The sequence below is a fragment of the Vipera berus genome (assembly GCF_964194415.1).
Source record: "Vipera berus genome assembly, chromosome: 2".
Classification (NCBI taxonomy): domain Eukaryota; kingdom Metazoa; phylum Chordata; class Lepidosauria; order Squamata; family Viperidae; genus Vipera; species Vipera berus.
The window spans coordinates 100,650,676-100,674,458 of record NC_138203.1 but is presented as its reverse complement, the minus strand read 5'-3'; the positions used below and the strand labels follow the sequence as shown (position 1 = coordinate 100,674,458).

Below are 23,783 nucleotides of genomic sequence, written 5' to 3'. Positions count from 1 at the left end.
GAGAGAGTCCTTTTGTACTGTATTGTGGTTTGGTATGCTGGTCTGACAGCCATGGATAGGAAAGTATTACAGAGGGTGGTGAGCACAGCACAAGACATTGTGGGCTGTCCCCTGACACCACTGGATGACATCGCCAGGGCTTGCTGCCTTGGAAGAGTGAGGAAAATTCTCAGGGACAACTCACACCCTGGTCGGTATCTCTTTACTCTCCTACCATCAGGTAGGAGATATAGGAGTATAGCCAGCTGTGCCAACAGGCTGAAGAACAGCTTTTATCCATGGGCTGTTAGGCTCTTGAAGGGAAATAATTTTATAAACTTTATGCATGATTGACTTGTGAGGCCGGTGTGTTGTGCAATTAGCTCACATGGTGTAGTAAGATGGTTTGTGTCACTGTGAGTTGGGGGTGGGGGCACAAAGGGAGGCTCAGCCAATCTCAATGTATATACATGGTTGTACTTTGACAATAAAGGTTCATTCATTTCAGAAAAGGCAGGCACAGCCACACTGTGTATTGATTCACCTGCAGACATGGTTAGCAGCATCAAATTTCTGAGTGTGCAGCTGGCTTGGTCGCTCAACAGTGAGACACTGGTGAAGTGGGCACAGCAGTGCCTGCATTTTCTGCAACACATGAGAAAAGTACATCTTCCTTCCCTTAACCTTACCACTTTCCATAAAGGGTTGACTGGAGAGTATCCTGTGTTATTGCATTAGTCTGGTTTGGAAGTATTACCACATCAGACTGGAAGACGGTGCAGAGTAGTGAGGATGGCAGAAAACATTATTGGCAGTTCACTCTGTTCTATCCAAGACACAGCATATAACTGTTGTTTGAGCAGGGTTCGCAGGATTGCCTGGGACACTACACATCTTCTTCACGATCTGTTTTCCTTGTTACCTTCTGGAAGGAGGCTTTGTGGTATCCAAAGCAGAATATCCTGGTTCAGTCAAAGTTTTGTTCCATACAGTATCAACCTTGTGAACTCTAAAACCTCCTCCTTCTGTTATGTTTTCAAGATGGACAGTGATTAATATTTATATGTAATTATATGTAAGGGTGTAGGTGTGTATGTATATAGCATGTTTATATGTGTGTTATGTATGTGTACACTTTTGAGAGCAGGCAACAATTTCATTTTTAATGTGTGCCAGGATGCCCACAGTAAAAAATGACAATAAAGGTTATTTAATCTAATTGTACCTATATTTCTGTATGTGATTTTCAATTCTAGTGTTATCCCAGTCAAATAAACAAGGAAATTACCCAAAGATCAACTCAGTTATCAAGATTTTTTGAATTCTAGAACCACCTACTTCAAGCTTCTACTTAGGACATGCTACATCACGGGTGTCAAATTGCTGGCCGGCAGGTCAGACAAATCAAGAGGAAACCGCGCTCACTCCATTGCTGGCAATGGGGAAAAAGTTCTGATACGTCGCGTGATGTCACACGACATTGCAAGTTTGACATGTCTGTGCTAATTGTCACATCACAGCTGTTTAATTGCAATTTTATTTGTATAAACAAAATGTGCAGATGTCTCTTATATATTAAAACCTATAGCAATTAAAATTCTTATACAGTTGAGTATTTGACTAGTAGTCAACATAAAATACTCTTACAACTACTTTAATATTAAAAGAGTCATGCATATTATGGAAGTGGTTAATAATTACTTTAAACAGGTCAATCCATTTATTAATTTCTCTCCTTCTCTAAGGGGCCCTGCCGCCTAAGTCTTGTCCAAGCAATTTTTATAAATGCCTCTGATGAAGACACCAGTTCTCAATATTATTAACAGTAAAGAACTAACATATGTTATGCATGTTTCCATTTCAGGGATTCCTCTGCTGAAGATTGAACAGGACAAAAGGGTCCATCTATCCATGACAGACTAGTGTTTTTAGCTATATATTCCATAACTTCATGCACAGCCTTCCTGGCCTTGTTAATCTTCTCCGGGGTCTCTAACAGGAAGCAACTGGGAAGATCCTGGAAACATGTGGTATTAGAGAGGACGGCTTGTAGCTCTTTTAAATCACACTCAGCCTGTTGGATTTTTTGCTTAAGATGTTCAGGAAGGCTTTGCACGTTAGTTAAGATTTTCTGGCAGACCTCCTGCATCTTCTGCGCAACACTGTAGGATGTGGCTAGAGCATGGGATTCCATCTGTTATGAAACCAAAAAAATATTGTTAATTGAACATCATAGATGTTCATCTATGAGATTTTCTGAAGGGGGAAAGAAGGAAAGAGAGAGAGAGAGAGAGAGAGACTCAGGACAATTGAATATTCTGGTTTATGCATGGAAACACCATTGTTTATTGCTGTTCCCCTGATTTCAGCCATACAATACATGCCAGGCGGCAGAATTCAAATGTCCCCCCCCCCACTTTCTTCTTCCTACTATTGTGTGTATCCGGTGCTTTTTTTCTAAAAAAAAAAAGGTGCCAGAACTGTCATCTTGGTGGGCACAGGAGGTGGGGGGGGGCGCTGCTGCGATCATGGGTGCAAGGGGTGTTGGCGGCAGGCTGCCCCCTGGGACCAGAGCCGGCACAGCTGGTGCTGTGGGAGCAGAGGGGCTCACTCTATATGGTAGGGCTACGCGGGGTGGGTGGTGGAGGCCATGCAGGCCAGGCAATGCAGGGCAGCCACTTAGGCGTGCAGGGTGAGGCGATGGTGGCGCAGGTCCAGCACCAGGTAGGCCACCAGCCTGGCTGACACGGGTGAGCACAAGGAAGGAGTGCACATGGACTCTGCAGAACCCATCTCCCACTCCTTGTCCTCTCTTACTTACCTAGTTGAGATGGTGTAGTTGGACAGCAGGGAGGGATGCAAAGTTCTTGCCTACTCACCTTCGCTGCAGACAACTTGCCGGTGCAACGTTTGCTGGCCAGGACTTTTGGCGCACTCAGCAGCAATTCCTATAGGCTTTCGAAAGCCAATAGAGGAAGTAGCATAGCTTGTGCAAAAGCTTTTGTGTGTGTGTGTGCAAAAAAAGGTGCCGGAACGCCATTCTGAGCGTTCTATGAGAGAAAAAGCCCTGCTTTCATGTTTTAATCTTATAATTTTAAAAATATATCTTTTTCTATTGTAAGTTGCCCCAAACCTCGCCATGTGGATTGCATACAAATATTATATAATCGGTAAATAAAGGTAGAACATATGTTAATTATACATCAAATGATAATATGCTTCCCTACAAAGTCAATTCTTGCTCAATGACAGACCAACGAGTTAACTCAGAAAGGCAAGAGGAAAATCTAGAAGAGATCTGTGCAACTTGTAGAAGGAAAAGGCCCACACTGATAAATTAAAAATCTTTGTGGTCTGCAAAGAAATGCTGGTGGGCTAATCAATGATTTGGTGACTAGAGGAGCATCTACAGTGTTGGAGCTCGTGGTCATGGTAAGCCATGGAGGCACTAGGCAACATACTTTTAGGGCAGTGGTAATGATTTTATTACTTTTAGGCTGCATGTACAGGCCTGAACAGTGCAAAGAAATAGAAGAAAACAATAGAATAGGGAGGACCAGAGATCTTTTCAAGAAAATTGGAGAGATGAAGGGAACGTTTAATGCAAAAATGGGCATGATAAAGGACCAAAATGGCAGGGACCTAACAGAGGCAGAAGAGATTAAGAAGAGGTGGCAAAATTACACAGAAGAACTATACAAGAATGAGCTTAACATCCCAGATAATCACAATGAGGTGGTCACTGACCTCGAGCCAGACATCCTAGAATGTGAGGTGAAGTGGGCTTTAGAAAAGCTGAGCAACAACAAAGCTAGTGGAGGTGACAGTATTCCAGCTGAGCTATTCAAAATCTTAAAAGACAGTGCAGTAAAAGTGCTACACTCAATTTGCCAGCAAATTTGGAAAACTCAACAGTGGCCACAGGATTGGAAAAGATCAGTTTACATCCCAATTCCAAAGAAAGGCAGTGCCAAAGAATGTTCAAACTATCGCACCATTGCACTCATTTCTCATGCTAGTAAAGTCATGCTTAAAATCCTACAAGCTAGACTTCAGCAGTATGTGGATCGAGAACTACCAGAAATACAGGCAGGATTTCGAAGAGGCAGAGGAACTAGAGATCAAATTGCCAACATACGCTGGATCATGGAGAAAGCTAGGGAGTTCCAGAAAAACATCTACTTCTGCTTCATTGACTATGCTAAAGCCTTTGATTGTGTGGATCATAACAAACTGTGGCAAGTTCTTAAAGAGATGGGAGTACCAGACCATCTTATTTGTCTCTTGAGAAACCTATATGCGGGTCAAGAAGCAACAGTGAGAACTGGACACGGAACCACTGATTGGTTCAAAATTGGGAAAGGAGTCCGGCAAGGCTGTATACTGTCGCCCTGCCTATTTAACTTATATGCAGAGCACATCATGAGAAAGGCAGGGCTAGATGAATCAAAAGTTGGAATTAAGATTGCCGGAAGAAATATCAACAACCTAAGATACGCAGATGATACCACTCTAATGGCAGAAAGTGAAGAAGAACTAAAGAGCCTCTTGTTGAGGGTGAAGAAGGAGAGTGCAAAACTTGGCTTGAAACTTAACATTAAGAAAACCAAGATCATGGCATCTGGCCCTCTCAATTCCTGGCAAATAGATGGGGAAGAAATGGAGGTAGTGAGAGATTTTATTTTCCTGGGCTCCAAGATCACTGCAGATGGGGACTGTAGCCAAGAAATTAAAAGACGCTTGCTCCTGGGGAGGAAAGCCATGGCAAATCTAGACAGCACACTAAAAAGCAGAGACATCACCCTGTCAACAAAAGTGCGTATAGTCAAGGCTATGGTCTTCCCAGTTGCAATGTATGGCAGTGAAAGTTGGACCATAAGAAAGGCTGAGCGCCAAAGAATTGAGGCCTTTGAACTATGGTGCTGGAGAAGACTCCTGCGAGTCCCTTGGACTGCAAGGCGATCAAACCGGTCAGTCCTAGAGGAGATCAATCCTGACTGCTCTTTAGAAGGCCAGATCCTGAAGCTAAAACTCAAATACTTTGGCCACCTAATGAGAAGGAAGGACTCACTGGAGAAGAGCCTAATGCTGGGAAAGATCGAGGGCAATAGAAGAAGGGGACGACAGAGAATGAGGTGGCTGGATGGAGTCACTGAAGCAGTAGGCGTGAGCTTAAATGGACTCCAGAAGATGGTAGAGGACAGGAAGGCCTGGAGGAATGTTGTCCATAGGGTCGCGATGGGTCGGACACGACTTCGCAGCTAACAACAACAACAACAACAGGCCTGGTCTAGAATTTATTTTGGAGCATTCATCCATCTAGAGCAGGTATGTCAAACATTTTGTTTGAGGCAGCTTCTTATAAAAGAATTGCCATTGGTTTTAATAAAATAATTTAAATCAATTTTTCACTTGATTTCAAATTAAATGAATTATATTGGTTGACAATGAGATTTATTTTTAAGTACAATTGCCAAATGCAATAAACTGGTTTTAGGTATATGTTACTGGAAGGAAAAAGCAATCCCTGTTGGATTACTGATCCCAGAGAAGCATTTGCATGTATGCAGGTATCCTTAGGGTACCATAGTTATGGATGAGAAATATTGGTTGCAAAGTTGGCATTTCTGGATGTAATACAGATATTTTGGACTTATTTTTGTTTCTTTGCCTGTTTGATATTTTTAAAAAGGCATATGCTACTGACTACGCTTATGCACATATGTAACTTCTTTTGCTAGAATACATGACCACTGCTTGTCCAGAATGTGAAAAGTGAAAGATTGTGACTAAACAAAATTTTAATGTACAGATAATACCACCAGAAATTATTTTAGCCTTTTTAATAAATGTTATTGATGTTAAGCTCACCATGGAAAACATCATATATTGTTATGTATATACTAGGTTAATTATTTAAAGACTGAAGTGCAACATAACTAGATTCTAAATAATCTATTTTTCAAAACACACAGCAGTCCAAACAGTAAAAGTAAAGTCCAAATTAAGAATATTTCACTCTTAAGAATTGTTTAAAGTGGTTTAGTTGTAACAGAGTATGTACAAAAGATACTATTTTTTCTAGCATCAGCTAAATTAGACATATTACATTGAGAAAAATGTTTCTCATTTCTTTCCTGTTACCTTTAATAGATTTCATTGCAGAGATGTTAACATAGGAAACAGATTATTTTGTTATCTAATTTTACCTTCCAAAAGACAGAAGCAGATGAAAAATGTGAGGTTCTTTCCTGTTGGCTTTTATAAGTTAGCTGTTTAGATTCTAAAAGTTTAGTTCTTAAAGAAGTAACCCTGCAAATAATTTTAATGTCCTCCTCTAGTGCAGGGATAGGCAACCTTGGCTCTTTTATGACTCAAGGACTTCAACTCCCAGAATTCCTGAGACAGCATGGCTCAGCTTGGAAACCTCTCCCTTTCCCCTCAGCATGGCTGGCTCAGGAATTCTGGGAATTGAAGTCCACGAGTCATAAAAAAGAGCCAAGATTGCCTAGCTCTGCAATAGGCTTAGGAAAGCCAATAGAGGAAGGGGTGTTTTTTTTTTGCAAAAAAAAAAGGTGCCGGAATGCCGTTCTGAGGTTGAGCGTTCTATGAGAAAAAAAGCCCTGTGTGTACTGTATCTTCTGTAAAGGGTCTTTGATCCAACGTTTCGTCTGAGCTTTTTCATATAGCCTGAGAAACACCATTTTTTTTACTTCTGGTGCTGGGTATAAATTTGGCATAGTTTGTTTAATAATGTTGCAGGATTCAATCTGGGTCACTCACCACAACTAGAGGTTTAGACTGTTTAATAATTTTTTGACTGAATAAATCATAATTGGCTAGGTTTACCCAGTATGCCAGGCCACAAACCATTGTCAAGGCATAATGACTGAATTACTAACGTTGTAAGCCTCCATAGACTAATAATTCATATATATGTTTTACAAACCTATTTATTTATTTAATAAATTTATAGCTGCCCACTTCACAAAATGTGACCCTGGGAGAGATCCATTATAGCTGATAAACCATAGTTTATAAGTGACATCCTGGATTGTTGAATAATGGTTAGAAGCATGGCTTAGCATGAGACATGAGTCAAATAACTATGACTAATTCCAGGAAGTTTATATGGCTCATGATCATGACCAAATCCTTATTTGCATCTAACTGAAGCAAAGATACCCTCAACAATCTTTTTTTCTGCTATGTTCTCTACCTTGCTTCCCTCTAATTCCAGCCCATTATAGCCTTAAGCTATTCCTGTGTTACAAGAGTTTTTCTCCTCTTATCTCAACACATTTTGCCAAGAATGTAATGGGGCACATATCACTGACCATTCTCTTGATGTCATAAGCTAATGATTCACTAAGTCAGGGGTAGGCAACCTTGGCTCTTTTATGACTCGTGGACTTCAGCTCCCAGAATTCCTGAGCCAGCATGGAGTTGAAGTCCATGAGTGATAAAAGAGCCAAGGTTACCTACCCCTGACCTAGGTCATGGGATCAGTCCAACTTCTATTGACTACTATGTAGACAAATACCCCCTCCACTATCCTCTGAACATTGTCCTCTGATTTAGGAAGCAGAGTTTCAAATGGGACCCCCAGCCTCTACTCATCAGGTCTCTAGGCCAATCTCCATCTTGTCTTTGAAACAGCTCAACAGATACCAAGTTCCAGAAGGCTGTGTGGTGCACTGGAAGTCACTCCTGCGGTGTAGCATTGTGCAACTGTTCCTCTGGAACCTCTTGGCTCTTTAAGCCAATTCTCCTCCTTTCCTCCCCTTCTCTCAAGTGGGGATCAGTGGCAGGGCTGGGAGAAGATGGCAAGTCAAGAGAGCAGATGACTCTTCCAAAGCCCCCATATCTTTGTAAGATCTGATTTAACAGCTACAGGCCTTTCTTGCCAGTCTCCTGCCTTTCTCCTAGCTTGGGTAGTTGATTTTCCAGCTGGAAGAGCCAACAGGTAAAGAGGGGAAGTTGGCTCAGCCATCTATCAAAAACATTGTTAATCATAAATTAATATGATGTGTGTGGGGCGGGTGAGTTTGCCACTACTAGGTAACATGGAGTTAGGAAATGCAGTCTTTAGTAGCAAGTTAGGACAGGGGCAATGGAGCCTGGCAGTGGACACAGCAGTTTTCTGCTGGTTCAGTGCTATGGCAAAGAGGCCAAAGGATTGCTTTGGGAAATGCAGTATAGGAATTTGTTTAATAGAGGGGTAAGATATTGGCTCATCACGCTTAGTGTTTGTTTTTATACAATTAGCAATGGGTCTCTTGGAGATACAAGGGGTGGATTGTGGAACATCAAGCACAAAATAATATTTGCATCTTCACTGAACGACGGCCCTTCCCTATTTTCTTGTACCTTCAAAAGACAAAGCATCATCATGCTGAGATACCTACCTCTGCCTGAATTGCTTCACTGCTCTGCTTAGGTTGACCTTTGTACCACTCCTTCCACATTTGGTACACTTTTTCTTGACCTTTGTGAACTTTGTAGTCCAATTGCTCCTTGGTATATTTTAGCTACAATAAAGCAAAACAAGGGGAGGGGGAAGTCATGTGCTACAAGCCTAGTGTTCTGTTTGGCACCGTAGCTACAGCTTTGGCTTACAGGCCAGACCCATGGTGGTGCAGTAGTTAGAATGCAGTATTGTAGGCTGACTCTGCCCATTGCCAGGAGTTCGGTCCTCACCGGCTCAAGGTTGACTCAGCCATCCTTCCGAGGTCAGTAAAATGAGGACCCAGATTGTTGGGGGGGGAGCAATACGCTGACTCCGTAAACTGTTTAGAGGGGGCTGTAAAGCATCATGAAGTGGTATATAAGTCTAAGTGATATTGCTTTTCATTCCCTACTCAGATCCTCTTCAAACAGTTATCCAGAACAATGTCTTAAGGAACTTCCATCAAGTTTATTCAAGAAGTGCAGGCAATCCTTGACCTACAACCATTCAGTGACCATTTAAAATTACAACAGCACTGAAAAAAAGGGACCAACAGCTGGCTCTCACACTTGCAACTATTGCAGCATCCCCACAATCATGTGATCCAAATTCAAGCACCTGGCAATTGATATCTACCTATGATGGCTGCAGCACCCAGGCCAGATGTTTGCCATTTGCAAGTTTCCTAGCCAGCTTCTTGCAAGCAGATTCAATGGGGAAAAGCTAGATTTGCTTAATGATCATGTGATTCACTTAACAACTGCAGGGATTCTCTTAACAACCATAGCAAAAAAAAAAGAAATTGTAAAATCAGGCGGGATTCACTTAACAAATCACCTTATTTAGCTTACAGAAATTCTGGTCCTACTGGTGGTTGTAAGTTAAGGCCTACATGGATTACATTACCTTGTATGCCCAGAGATTGTATACCCAGGACTTACATATTCACATAACGGAAGAGTGGATGGTGAAGAAACTTAACGAAGGCTTTAAAAAAAAAAGAAAAGAAAATATTTTCCCCCAACAGACAAAAGAAAAAGGAACCAAAGTGCACAATCAGCTGGGTATTTTTCTTCATTACAGAACTGCTACAGCCTTTGACATTAGCATTAATAAGCAAGGATCATTTTGGCCAGGGAACCTCAGAGGGCATTGCTAGTGGTCCTCTTAAAATGAACAAAGTAGATGTAGTGAATATTTTTTGGGGGGAGGGGGGGTCTTTTTTGCAATTGGGCAGAGGATTAAAGAAACAGTTTAGAACCTCAATCCCTGCAGATGTTTAAAGCATCCATCTTGCCCTTTAAAATCCCTCCAGTGAGAGAAAATATTTAAATCTTTTCCAGGCTTGGATGTTCATTTAACTCCTCAAGCCTCATAAATCACCCCAAAGAAAAGGTATGATATGTCCAAACTCATTCCAGGGCCATGTGGATTGCAAATGTAAATTGGGAGACTGCCATCTGTCCTGGGGTCAGAGATTTACTTAGAACGGACATGTCAAACTCGCGACGTTGTGCGATGTATCAGAGCGTTTTCTCCCTTGCCAGCAATGGGGTGGACACAGTTTCCCGATGACGCATCCGGCCCACGGGCCAGCAGTTTGACACTCCTGACTTAGAAGGTCTCTTAGAATTGAATTGTGCCTATTTTTCTCTGCAGTAGTGAAATGCACTAAAACAGTCCCAACTTGGTATCTTGCAAGTATCCTACACCATATCGTTCATTATCTCCCAAGACATGGCCAGATTAAAAAAGCTGGATAACTATTTTTGAAAGAGTCCTTCAAGTTTCTAACAATACTCTTGCCCAGACATGTCAAACAGAAGGCCCGGGGGCCGGATCCGGCCCGTGAAGTGGTTTCATGCGGCCCGTGAAGCCATCCTGGAAACAGTGAGGGAAAGGCCCCCACTGCCTTGGCCCTGGCCCAGAGACCCTCCTCCTGCCAGAGACCCTCAGATCTGTCCCACTCCTGCCCAGGCCCCCATAGGCACCCTTGATGCGAACGATGTAGGGCTGGCCATGCCCACCCAGTAGGCCATACGCACTTTAGCCACGCCCACCCAGTAGGCCACACCCACCCAGGCCACACCCACCCGGTCCCCTGAGGGCAACCGCAATGCTGGTGCGGCCCTCGGTGAAATTGAGTTTGACACCCCTGCTCTTGCCTATTCCTAGACAGAACTCGGAGCATTAAAATATACTAAGATTGTATGAGGTGTTCCAAGCAGCCAATTATGCTGCAGTTAGGTTAACAAGCAATACTGAACTCATTTTCAACACTGCTTTCTTAATCAAAAAGTCACCTGCCTGGATTTGCCACTAATCCTTCCAGGTGAGTACTCTGTTACGCTCACTTAGGAACAGAGCATACTTTAAGTGATTGCACTACATTGTTGCATGACTTCTTACTCAACAGGAGGACTCTTTCTATAATCAAAGTGCATTTCTGTAATCATAAAGATGTATTTTCTTGCTTCATATCCAAAATAGCCATGCCAAATGGAGATGATGCTCTACAACTGCCCTCCAGCACATCTGGAAGGTATCAAATTGGGGAAGTTAGCAGGGTTTTATTTACAAATGAGAAGCCTGAACCCCCATGAAGTCAAGAAGGAAGCATCTGTGTACAAAAGATTAGAAGATTTGCTAGAATCTGGTTAATGGATAATGTAGGTCCCTGTTTCCCAATCCTGGAAATTTTGATATGTACTCAAATATCTTTTACGAATTTTGCTATGTACGTTACATGTCAGCTTCTCCACTGATAGCCCTGTCAACCTGCAAGTTACTCTATAGAAGGTTTTCTGGCTCCAGTCCATGTCTGAATCAGTCTGCCTGGGTTCAGCTACATGGGCTTTTTGCTAAAGAAGGGGTCTTCAAACGTGGCCCTTTTATGACTTGTGGACTTCAACTCCCAGAATTCCTCAGCCAGCATGCCAAGTTTGAAGACCGCTGTGCTAAAGAGACCATTCAGCATCTTACATGTTCCAACAAGGATGCTGTTTCTCCTCCAAGGTTCAGTTAGTCATCCTTTCTTTTATTTCCCAAACATAACAAGGAATGACTGAGTTTCTTACCAAGGAAAAGATCTGTTCAAGTTGGAACAAGGCCTGCTGCGCACCCAGTTTGATCATTCGCAACTTGGCCAGAGAATGATAGTAGGCTCGACTACAGAGCTTGGTTGACAAGGAACCCAGGCGTGTGTAGTAACTTGGCTCTTCTTCCTGCATTTCAAGACAGGCTGCTCCAGAGCCTTTAGGATGGTCCAAGGATGCAATGGCAACTAAAAAAAACCCCAACAAGATCAAAAGGGATCCCCATTCACAACACCTGAACTAATATTATCAGTAGTCACTTTATTTCTCAAATAAATTCCTCACAATTAAGTTTCTGAGAAATCTTAGCTAGTAGACACTTAATTCCTCAAATAAATCCTCCTTGATTAAGCTTTGGGGAAATCTGGGCTACACTTATGTATAACTAAAAAAAAAAGATTTCCATCCCTCTCCCCTATTGTTACAATATTTAATTGGGGGAGTGAGGGGGCTATTTTAGGATATGTACTACCATTTGGAGAGGAACTACAAAAAGGGACCAGTTTTGGTCCAAAAGACTCTTTTTCACTGCCCCTGCACTAAGTTATGTTAGATTTTTAGTGGTGGCATGTTGCGTGAACCCAACCTTTGTGGCATGTAAAAACAAGATCCAGGGCTTGTAGGTTATGTGAAACTCTTCAGTTAGGTTTTGTGAATCAAATCCTGGCAGAGTGCAAGATGTTAAAGTACAACCCGTTTGGTGGACATGGGTAGGTACAGAAATTTGATCATTCGATAAATTGATTTGCACCAGGCATTTACCACACTTTAGGGCAGTGTTTCTCAATCTTGGCAAATTTCAGATATCTGGACTCCAACTCCCAGAATTCCCCAGCCAGTATGTTGGCTGGGGAATTCTGTGAATTGAAGTCCACTCATCTTAAAAGTTGCTGAGGTTGAGAAACATTTCTTCCAAGAGAGTCAGAGTGGAGTAAAGCATTTCATTTTGGGTAACCTTACACCAACCTGTTATGGCCTTGAACTGTTTAAGACTGGTTGAATCTACAACTCCCAATAGGCCACCAATTTCTCCAAGACAAGAATACCAGCAGAAGGAAATCAGCTGGGCCTGATGTACATAGAGACTATTTTATTTTGGCTTTGAGGAATTGTTCACTCTCTCTCTCTTTCTCCCTCCCCACTTCCCTTCTCTAGCCATTAGTTTTTATTTATTGCTGAAGGGGCAGAAAGGCCCATGTCTTTCATTTAGGAGAAAATGTAGTCTCTAATACTCCCACAGCAAAGTAGAAATAACTTCAACTTAATCTTTGTGCATGTCTTAAAATCAGCCGTAGCAAGGAGGGTCCAGTTAGAAAGAGGAGCTATGGAGGAGGAGGAAATAGAGGGGTTTGGAAGAAATTTTGTAAGACTGAAAAGTCTGTAGTTTTGTTTGCTAAAATGTGACCTATTTTTTTTTTAAATAAAATTGTTTCTGATCAGGAGCACATGGATTGGCTACCTGGATCTGATTCTTAGAATACTTTATTTTTCTATTCTGCAATTAAGTGCATTTATCCATGTGTCTAGCTTTCCTGGTTGGTTTTTATACAACTGACTGAGAGCACACAGCTTCTCTTGCAAATTTGCATCTTCTCCTCTGTCTATTCTATTTTCTGTCAATGCTCTACATCAGGGGTCTTCAAACTTGGCCCTTTTATGACTCGTGGACTTCAACTCCCAGAATTCCTCAGTCAGCATGCCTGGTTGAAGAATTCTGGGAGTTGAAGTGCATGAGTCATAAAAGGGCTGAATTTGAAGACCCCTGCTCTAGACTGCATATCCTTTGGGAAAAGATCTATTTTTTGCTGGAGATGCAATACTGGTAGTCCTCAACTTACAACAGTTCATTTGGTGACCATTCAATGTTATAATGGTGCTAAAAAAGGAATTTATGACCGTTTTTCACATTTATGACCATTGCAGCATCCCCATGGTCACATGATCAAAATTCAGATGGTTGGCAACTGACTCATATTTATGACCGTTGCAGTGTCCCGGGGACATGTGATCCCCTTTTGTGACCTTCTGACAAGCAAAAGTCAATAAAGAACCCAGATTCACTTAACAATGGAGTTACTAACTTAACTGCAATGATTCACTTAATAACTGTGGTAAGAAAAATTGTAAAGTAGGGCAAAACTCAATAACTTTCTCACTTAGCAACATAAATTTTGGGCTCAATTGTGGTCGTAAGTCGAGGACTATCTGTATAAGCAGCTTTATCCTAGATAAGATCATTCAGTTCCTCTACATTGCCTAGAATCACACACAATGGGCTTGGATTAAGTCATGGATGATTAATTATGGTTTGTTGAATAAGCCACAATTGCTGGCTTCCTATATCAGCTGGGTCAAAACCAACCAAATCTCTTTCTGGTTTAGGATACTCACTGACTAACAGGAACTGTTTAGGCAAAGGATTTACCCTATTAGGATTAAAAGCTCTCAATTTTAAGAAAAATGAGCTAGAAAATATTAGATTCTATGATTTTTAAAAATATCTAGTTTGTTATATTCCTGATGCTTATAAAATATCTAGTTTGTTATACTTCCTGATGCTTATAAAATATTTTTAATATTTTATACTTTATTTTATACTAATATTTTATTAGGCCAGGTATAGTGTATTCTTGGTCTACATTTTTCCTAGCTAATGCCTTTCAGATGTTTTAAACTTTAATCAAAGGAAAAAGTATTGAAACTGAACGAATAAATACTGTTAGTTGGCTAACTATCTCAGCATTTATTTTTGGACTTTTTTTTAAAAAAATTATTTTATAGTTTTAGAATTGTATGCCATCCACAGCTGTATGTCATCCAGAGCTGAGATAGATAACTGTAGAAATAAAATAAGTCAATAAATGTAGAGGTAAAACTCATCAGAGCATGGATAATCAAGAGAGGGAACTGCATATTCTTACGTAATTCCTCATCCGTGATTGGAAGAAAGTACTCTAGTAAGCTGTCTGATGTGAATATCATCTTGTCAACACTGCTGGCCATCATCTGTGACACACTGATTTCCCTCACAGTGTTCACAGCACTCCTCGCTGAACACAATGTCACTTCCATAGTGTCCATGGCAACTTCAACGCTTATCTCTAGCATGGTATCCACAATATTTGCTTCGTTTATTTTAGCATAAATGGATCCAACGATCTGCAGGCGAAAATTCAAAAACAGAAAATATCAGAGTGAAGAATGATAAAAATCAACACAGAATTAAGCACAAGCGCATACATGCTTCTATAAAAATTTGAGTTATATTTTATTTATTTTTATTTATTAATTTAATTTGTATACCGCCCTTCTCCCGAAGGACTCAGGGCGGTGAACAGGGCAATACATATTAAAAAACAAGATACAAAAATTAAAAACGATTAAACAACAATGCCCATGAATAAATTAGTACACATTAAAAAGTTAAAACCGATTTATAAAACCCAACCCCATCCCATCAGGCCAGGCCAGCTTGTTCAAAAAGGTAGGTTTTGAGATCGCGCCGGAAGGAGCGGAGGTCAGGCGCCATCCGGAGCTCGGCCGGAAGATGGTTCCATAAATCCAATTTAGATTGTATTTGCTACCTTTCTTAAAAAAAACAACAACAAATATACAGGTAGCCCTCCACCTACAACCGACCTCAAATTCCTATTGCTAAGCAAGATAGTTAAGTGAGTTTTGTCACATTTTATGACTTTTTTGGCCATAGTTGTTAAGCGAATCACTGCAATTGTTAAGTGAATCATGCAGTTGTTAATGGAATCTGGTTCCCCCACCCCGACTTTGTCAGAAGTCAGCTAGGAAGGTTACAAGTGTGTGTGTGTGTGTATGTCACATGACCCTCTGGACAGAGCAATTGTCATAAATACATGCTAGCTGCCAAAGCACTCAAATTTTGATCATGTGACCATGGGGATTTCGCAACCCTCACAAGTGTGAAAACTAGCCCCAAGCTACTTTTTCCAGTGCCACTGTAACTTTAAATGGTCACTAAATAAATAGTGTGAAGTCAAGGACTACCTGTGCACAAAAATAGATTGATTAATATGTTCTAAGACTACTGAGAAATGGCCCAGGGTAAGAAATGAAACAATATACAATATATGCAAATGCCCCCAAATCCTGTCAAATGGTTTATAAATCTAGAGCTCAATTACCATGCTAATAGAGTAGTATGGTGATGGTGAACCTATGAAGTGCATGTTAAAGATGACATGTTTTGGGTAATACACCAGTGTTCAGCAACACCCAACAACAAAAGAGCCTTGGTGGAGCAGTGGGCTAATGCCTCCTTAAGTAACACCAGCTGCCTGCAATTAGTGCAGGTTCGCATCCCACCAGGCTCAAGGTTGACTCAGCCTTCCATCCTTCCGAGGTAGGTAAAATGAGGACCCAGATTGTTGGGGGCAATAAGCTGACTTTGTAATAATGCCGCTTGGGGTGTGTGTGAAAGCCCTAATAAGCAGGCATATACATAGAATGAAGGCTACTGCTAAGCTTGTAAGCCGCCCTGTGTCTTCGGAGAAGGGCGGGATATAAATGGAATTTAAAATAAAATAAAAAAACTATTCTCAAAAGCACACGCTGTTCTCATGCAATTTTCAGAGGCCTTCGAAGCTGCATAAGAATGGGGTGTGTTGTCATGCAGCCTCCGGAGGTTGCATGAGGGGGCCATGCTCTTGCAGAGCCTGTGGAGGCTCTAAAAATCATGCAAGAATCAGGCAGTTTTCAGAAGTCACAGAAGAGCATTTTACAAAACCTACCAAAAAAAAAAAAAAAGAATGAAGGCCTTGTGTGATCCGGAGTTGCCTCAGGTAGGCCACAGGGGCCTGTCAACAGAAGAACACCAGCATATACGGCAGATTCTGAACATCACACATGATTGGACTGTATTTTTCCCAAAATTAATATGTAAAAAATTGTTTCTCCTGTGTGTGAAACACACGAGTCTCTCTCTGAGGGAGATGGGTAATTCAGAAATGTGAGTATATAAAATAAAAAAGTTAATCATTTTCCAAAATTTTGACACGCCAAGCCCAAATGTTTCACACCATCACTGGGCTAGTACAACAATAGACCCTACTAGACATGAGGGGCTCTTTTGCATTGTTTTTCAAAGCACCAAGAGTACGATAAAATGCTTGTTGGAAGAGTCCTGCTAGTCCAAAACTTTGGAAGACAAAGTATTTAAAGGAGAAATGTCCTTTTTTTTCTCCCATGGGAAGAAAAGATTGGTTGGTTTCATGGCTCTTACAGCACCTGTTGATAACAGCTGTGTCTGAAATCCATGCCTATGAAGCTGATCATCTACCTCTTGTTCTCACCACAGTAGAGAGACAATTTGTGATCTTCCAAGTCTTACTGAAGTACAATGCTCTGAATCCTTCACATTACCTGTCCTAGGGATGTTAGGCGTTGTAATTCAGTAAAATCTAAAATACCATATGTTGCTTACAATGAATCTACACGGATTGATAATATATTATGGAAAATAAGTTCAAGTGATTACCTCATCCACTGTCTGTTGCAGAACAGAAAATTGGTACTGTAGCCTGTCAATATTCCTACAGCCAGCCATATTTGCAATAGCAACTGTAAAATAGCAAAGGTTAAAGAAAGGTTTGATTACTTAAAAGATTCCTGGTTACATTCAACAACTGGATGTTACTTGTATTTGGGTTTTATTGCTACTTAGCAATATGAAAAGCCTATATTGTTTTATGCTGCGGCACAATGATACAAAGGAAAGTGATGACATGAAGGTGAGATTACATTGTTATGTACTCATTTAGGTGGTAGGAAATTCAGAGTCCTATAAATGGACATAAATTGCAAATCAAAAGATAAGAGCCATGTGCACCTCTTCCTCCATGCATACCATCTGAATGTGCTTACTTTGAAGCCATTGATCTTTGATCTTTTAAATGCCTTTATAGCTTTTTGACCCCTAACTGCATTAGAAAAGATACATGTCTCCCTTGACTAGAAAATGGATAATTTTAAGGTTCAGCCTTCTTTCTTTGGGATTTTTCTTTCTTCATTCTTTCCCCACAGCAAGGCAGCATAACATAAATGCAAGTTTTCTGTTATACCATGTAACTTACAGAATAAAATTCACTTGTCCGTTTACATTTTAAAGAACTCTCCCTAAATTCTCTTAGAGTGAAGGAAATAAACTAGATTATCTTAATATCATAGTTTACATTTAGAAATATCAGTCTTAGAAGAAAAACTTCTAAAAAGATGTCTTGTACAGAATTGTGTTGCCTCCCTTGTTGCATTTTGCAAAACTTGATGGCTCATCAAAAAATTTACAAAATGGCAAAACGTATTTTAAATTTTATTTAGAGAGTTCTTGCTTTTCATTCCATGCAGGATAAAGTAGAAGAAATAGAATACAACATGATAAAAATTCTAGCACCCTCATTTAGAGAGCAACCTATAACCTCATATACTTCTGTTATGTACTGGGCTCATAGTAATACCACGTGGGTTGCTGGAGCAGCTAACAGCTCTCCAGCAACCCAGACTATAAGTCTCCAGCGCTACAATTGGCTATCCCTAGGCGGCAATGGTTGCTTCAAACCTATTGGCTGCTGCCTAGGGGCTAAACTATATATTGTGGCTGGTTGCAGCCATTTGCTCAGTACAGATTCTGCACAAAATAAAATATGAGTTTCCCTGTACTCAGCTACCTCGTCTTCATTCCTGTGCCAAAGAACCCGCTATTTAACACTTCAATTCTTTCCTAAAGGAGATAACTCACCATAACTTCAGTGAAAGATCTTGAACCTAATTCATATGGTAAGCAGTTCAAGAGAACTTTTAATTCCAGGAAGTAGAGAGCTCAATGTAGGAAAAGCTGATTTCTCTTGGATTTTGAGTTAAATTGCAAAACGTACACATAGGAAGAATTTTACTAATTAGTAATAATCATAGAAAATTCTCCCCCCCCCACACACACACTCAAATAATTGACCAAGACCAGAAACTATGTTGCAATCAAATAGGCATATTTTCACAAAGATCTGGTGCTAAGTTTACTCAATAATGATAAACTGCTTTTATCTCTTTGATTCCAAAGGAAGATCAAGATGCTACTCAAGTAAAAAACTATAGACCGATATCACTTTTAAATACAGATTACAAGATATTTGCTAAGGTGTTGGCTAACAGATTGATGAGGGTTCTGCAACAGGTGATTCATGGGGATCAAACTGGGTTTATTAGTGGTAGGCAAATGAAAAATAACGTGAGGCATATAGTTGATGTGATAGAGTTTTTGGAGAGGAACAACCAGATCCCTGCGGCGCTAATTTTTCTATGCTTTTCTAAGCTTTTGATCAATTGAATTGGAAATTTTTGTTGAAAGTTCTAGATAAAATGAATTTTGGGGATAAATTTTTGCAACCAATTAGGGCATTATATCAAAAACAAACTGCCCGAATAATAGTTAACAATAGTTTGACTGAAGCATGTAATATTGAGAAGGGCACAAGGCAAGGGTGTCCGTTATCGCCTTTATTATTTGTGTTAACATTGGAGATATTATTGGTAAAAATACGGAATTCGGAAAGAATTAAGGGTATACAAATTAGAGATCAGGATTATAGATTGAGAGCGTTCGCAGATGATCTGGTTGTTACGGTGACCCAGCCGGAGAACTCTGTTGTGGACCTGATGGAGATAATAATGCAATATGGGAAGGTTTCTGGATTTAAAGTTAATGCACAAAAAACTAAAATTCTGGCCAAAAATATGACAGTATCGCAAAAGGCTCTTTTAGAAGGATTAACTGGATTTGAGATTGCTAAAAGGGTCAAATATTTGGGGGTGTTTTTGTCACCCTCTAATACAAAGTTATATAAAAATAATTATGAAAAATTATGGGGAAAAATTCAAAAAGAAATGGAGAGTTGGGAAAAATTGCAATTGTCTTTGCTGGGAAGAATCGCAGCAGTGAAAATGAATGTCCTGCCTAAATTTCTATTCTTATTTCAAATGATACCGGTTTTTAAAAAAGATTCTAATTTGGAAGAATGGCAACGGGGTATCAATAAATTTGTTTGGGCAGGGAAAAGGCCACGAGTTAAACTTAAGATTATGCAAGATACTCGTGAAAGAGGTGGACTTAAAATGCCTAATCTTAAATTATATTTTGAAGCTGCTGCGTTATCAGGAATAAGTGATTGGATTAATTTGACACAAGAGAGATTATTAAATCTTGAGGGCCACGACTTGTTATTTGGCTGGCATGCATATTTGTTGTATGATAAGAAGGTAGATAATGTATTTAAAGTGCATATTCTAAGACAGGCATTGTTGAGAGTTTGGAAGAAGTATTGACATAAGTTAGACTGCAAGATGCCATTGTGGGCAATTCCAAAATACGCAATAGAAAACATAAACGTTGGTTTCAAGCATGATGTGACTACGTATAAGGAGATTTTAAGCTTGGAAAGAAGTGTTTGGTGTTTAAAGCCGTATAATCTCTTGCGAGATGAGAAGATTGTTCAAACTTGGTTTCAATATACTCAGTTACGGGCCAGGTGGAAAGAAGATCAGAAAATTGGTTTTGCAATGACTGACGAAAATTTGATAAAGCAAATTAGAAACCAGGGTCCAGCACATATCAAACGGATATATCTTGCATTGATAGAAATTGACTCAGAAACAGAACTTGTTAAAGATTGTATGATAAAATGGGCCCAGAATATCCAAGAAGTTATTACAATGGACACGTGGGAAAAGATCTGGGTGAGGAACGTAAAATTTACACAAGCTCAAAACCTAAGAGAGAACTTTTATAAAATGTTTTATAGATGGCATTTAGATCCTAAAAAGCTTGCAAGTATGTATCCGAACTATCAGCCAAAATGCTGGAGGTGTGGTGGTGAAGATGCAACATATTTTCACATATGGTGGACCTGCAAAAAGGTTAAGGCTTTTTGGATAAAAATTTGGTGGAATATGCAGAAGATCTTCAAGCAAAGGATAAAGTTTTGTCCGCAATTGTTTTTGTTGGGTATAATTACAGATGCTACTGTTGTGGACACTAAGTTGATGTTGAATTTAATTACAGCAGCAAGACTTTTAATAGGTCAATATTGGAAGAAGGAGGAACTGCCGACTATAGAAGAATGGACTTTAAAGGTTTCTGACCTGGCGGAAATGGCAAAGATCTCGGCTTATTTGAAAGATCATTCGCAAGAACGTTATATTATGGAGTGGAAAAAATGGATTGAATATATCCAGAACAAATATGGGACTAAAAAGTTTCATTTAGCATTTGAATAAGTCTTCCTTTCTATTTTCTTTTCTTTTTATATGTATATTAGTATTGCTTGTAGTTATCTTATATGAGCTAGAGAGTGATAGATTTAAGAATTTATTGTTGGTAGCATATGGATGTTTATGATTGTTCTTTGTTTTTATACCTTGTACTTAGCTCTGGGAAGTGGGGGGGGAGGGGTAGGGAGGGATAGGTAGGGGTGGGGGGGAGGGGGGATGGTTAAAGATAAAATGTATTTTAAAACTTTTCAATAAAAAAAATAATGATAAACAGTAAAACCAATTACTTGGGCAAGCATAATTAACCGAATAACCCATTCGTTCACACTTCCCCAAACCTGCTGCCCAAATACTTAGTACAAACAAAGAAGGCAAAGCTAATAGACACAAGGATGGACAGTATTACCTTTGCCAAAATCCCACACTAGAACCAATACATATGCATATCCATGCCCTTCAAGTATCACAACTCAGCACAAACACACTGATCTGTTTTTGTGCAACCCCGGCTCAAACTGGAACCAAAAAATTATTCTTTGGACAATATGCTGAGCAGTTCAAGAAAACTTTAATTCCAGATAGTAGAAAGTAGAGAAAACGTAAGAAAAAAGCTTTGATTTCTCTTGAATTTCTAGATAAATTGCAAGAATACACATAGACATAATGCTAATTCAACTCAGTTATTTTGCTGCTCAGGTATTTGTTGGAAGTAGAAGTGGAATACTCTTGGAAGAAGATATGGAAAAGCAGATCAGTGACTGGTTCCAGACACATCATGGCATGGCTTACCTAATCATGGGTTACTGAATAAATTACAGGTAGTCCTTGACTTACAACAGTTCGCTTAGTGACTGTTCAAAGTTACAATATCACTGAAAAAAGTGACTTATTATGACCATTTGTCAAACTTATGACCATTGCAGCATCCCCCTGATCACATGATTTACATTTGGATGCTTACAACTGATTCACATTTATGACCGTTGCAGTGTTTTGGGGTCATGTGATTACCTTTTGCAACCTTTTGACAAGCAAAATCAATGGGGAAACCAGATTCACTTAACAACTGTGTTACTAATTTAATAACTGCAGTAAGTCACTTAACAAATGTGGCAAAAAAAATCGTAAAATGGGGCAAAACTCAACAAATTTCTCACTTAACAACATAAATTTTGGGCTCCGTTGTCGTCGTAAGTAGGACTACCTGTACCAGTTGATTCATAGATCCATGTTGAACCATGAATAAGCAAACCACATCTTAAATTAGTGTGATATGCCAAACAGTCAGTACATTTGTGGTTACTGTTGCAAGCCTGCTGGTCACAATCTCCACACTTCAATGAATTGACTCCTAAAGAGGAAGTACTCTGGCTGCAGAGAAGGCAAAACTCTGGTTTAAATAAGATAGTGTGTATTAAGTTTGAAAAAATAAAATTAAGAACTCAGATTAGCTTCCTAGGCTTGCCCTAACGAACCTTTGGAATCAAAGTCTTTTCAGGATCCCCAGTTGCTGTTGGACTATTAGTCTCCTATTCTCTACTCCAGACATGTCAAACACAAGTCCCGGGGGCCGGATCCGACCCGCGAAGTGGTGTCATGTGGCCCGTGAAGCCATCCTGGAAACAGTGAGGGAACGGCCCCCAATGCCTTGTCTCTGGCCCAGAGACCCTCCTTCTGCCAGAGACCGTCAGATCTGTCCCACTCCTGCCCGGGCCCCCATAGGCACCCTTGATGCAAACTATGTAGAGCTGGCCACGCCCACCCAGTAGGCCATACGCACTCTAGCCACAACCACCCAGTAGGCCACGCCCACCCTGGCCATACCCACCTGGCCCCCTGAGGGCAACCACAATGCTGATGCGGCCCTCAATGAAATTGAGTTTGACACCCCTGCTCTACTCAATGGCTTATAGCAGAGGTTCCCAACCCCCGGGCATGCCAGCAACCAGTCTGCACAAACAAGCAAAGCCCCATCTGAGGGATGCAGGCAGCACACAAAACCACACCCTCTCTGGTCCGTGGAAAAGCCTCTCTCCACAGAACTGCTTCCTGGTGCCCAAAAGGTTAGGGACCTCTGGCTTACAGCATCTCAAACTCCATACATTGGAAAACCAAGCCCAAAAAATAAACCTGGCATGCCAAAGAATAGTGTTCTAGTTTGGAATGGGCCTATAATTTATAACCAATTACTTACGTTGAGGTTCAAACATGTCGAGAAGAGGTTCTGCACTGCTTGCAATATTCTTCACACCCGTCTCTGCCATCTCAAGGACTGTTTGGATAGCTGGATGAGACTGCTTGGCAAAATCATAGATAGATGACACCCACTCATAAGTAGAACTGATTAATGGCAGACCAGCGAACTTTTGGAAGGCACACTAAGAAATAAGATACCATACAGTCACCATCTTGCTGGATCCCAGAAGAGTTCTAGATTGCTGAATTGCAGTAGAGATCACATATATGTGAAAGGCACAGTTGTCAATGAAGCTATGATTCAAACTGGACAAACAGTAAACCGATACTGCGGAACTCTAGTTTGTTACTGTTTCTTTCTCAGCACTTTATTAAAAACAGCACAATACAACAAGTTTGTCTTTTGAAGAAGCTCAAAAGCTTTCCTCAGCATTTTCTTTTGATGGTTTTACGGTGATCAAAATAGGAACCAATGGGCCTGCAGCTCTTTTGAAAATAAATCTTTGAAAAAGGATATAGATTAGAAAACCCGTGCTGGGTTCTATTCCTGTCACCTACAGTTTGGCCCTTAAATGGTATCCTCGCTTCTTCCAGTATTGTCCACTTACCTGTTCTTGATCTATGACCCTTCCAGGTATGAACTCTGCTCCAGGAGAATACATGATGACAATGATGAGAGAGCGGCCAGCACTACAGAGAGTCAAGATCCAATTCAGTCATCATACTAATACATCCAGTTACATTACACACAATTTTAGCAGCTTTTGCAGAAG

The 23,783-nt window shown here is 40.4% G+C and overlaps 1 protein-coding gene across 1 annotated transcript; it reads right to left on the bottom strand.

Annotated features, from left to right (window-relative positions):
- Positions 1–1,508: 1,508 nt before the first annotated feature.
- Positions 1,509–23,672, bottom strand: LOC308662764 (perilipin-3-like; the record flags this gene model as incomplete). The annotated part of the gene is made up of 7 exons (XM_081318909.1): positions 1,509–2,173; positions 8,388–8,510; positions 11,506–11,711; positions 14,445–14,682; positions 17,033–17,115; positions 23,009–23,192; positions 23,619–23,672. The coding sequence occupies 7 exons, from the start codon at positions 23,670–23,672 to the stop codon at positions 1,823–1,825; spliced, it is 1,239 nt and encodes a 412-aa protein (XP_081175035.1). The 3' UTR covers positions 1,509–1,822.
- Positions 23,673–23,783: the final 111 nt, after the last annotated feature.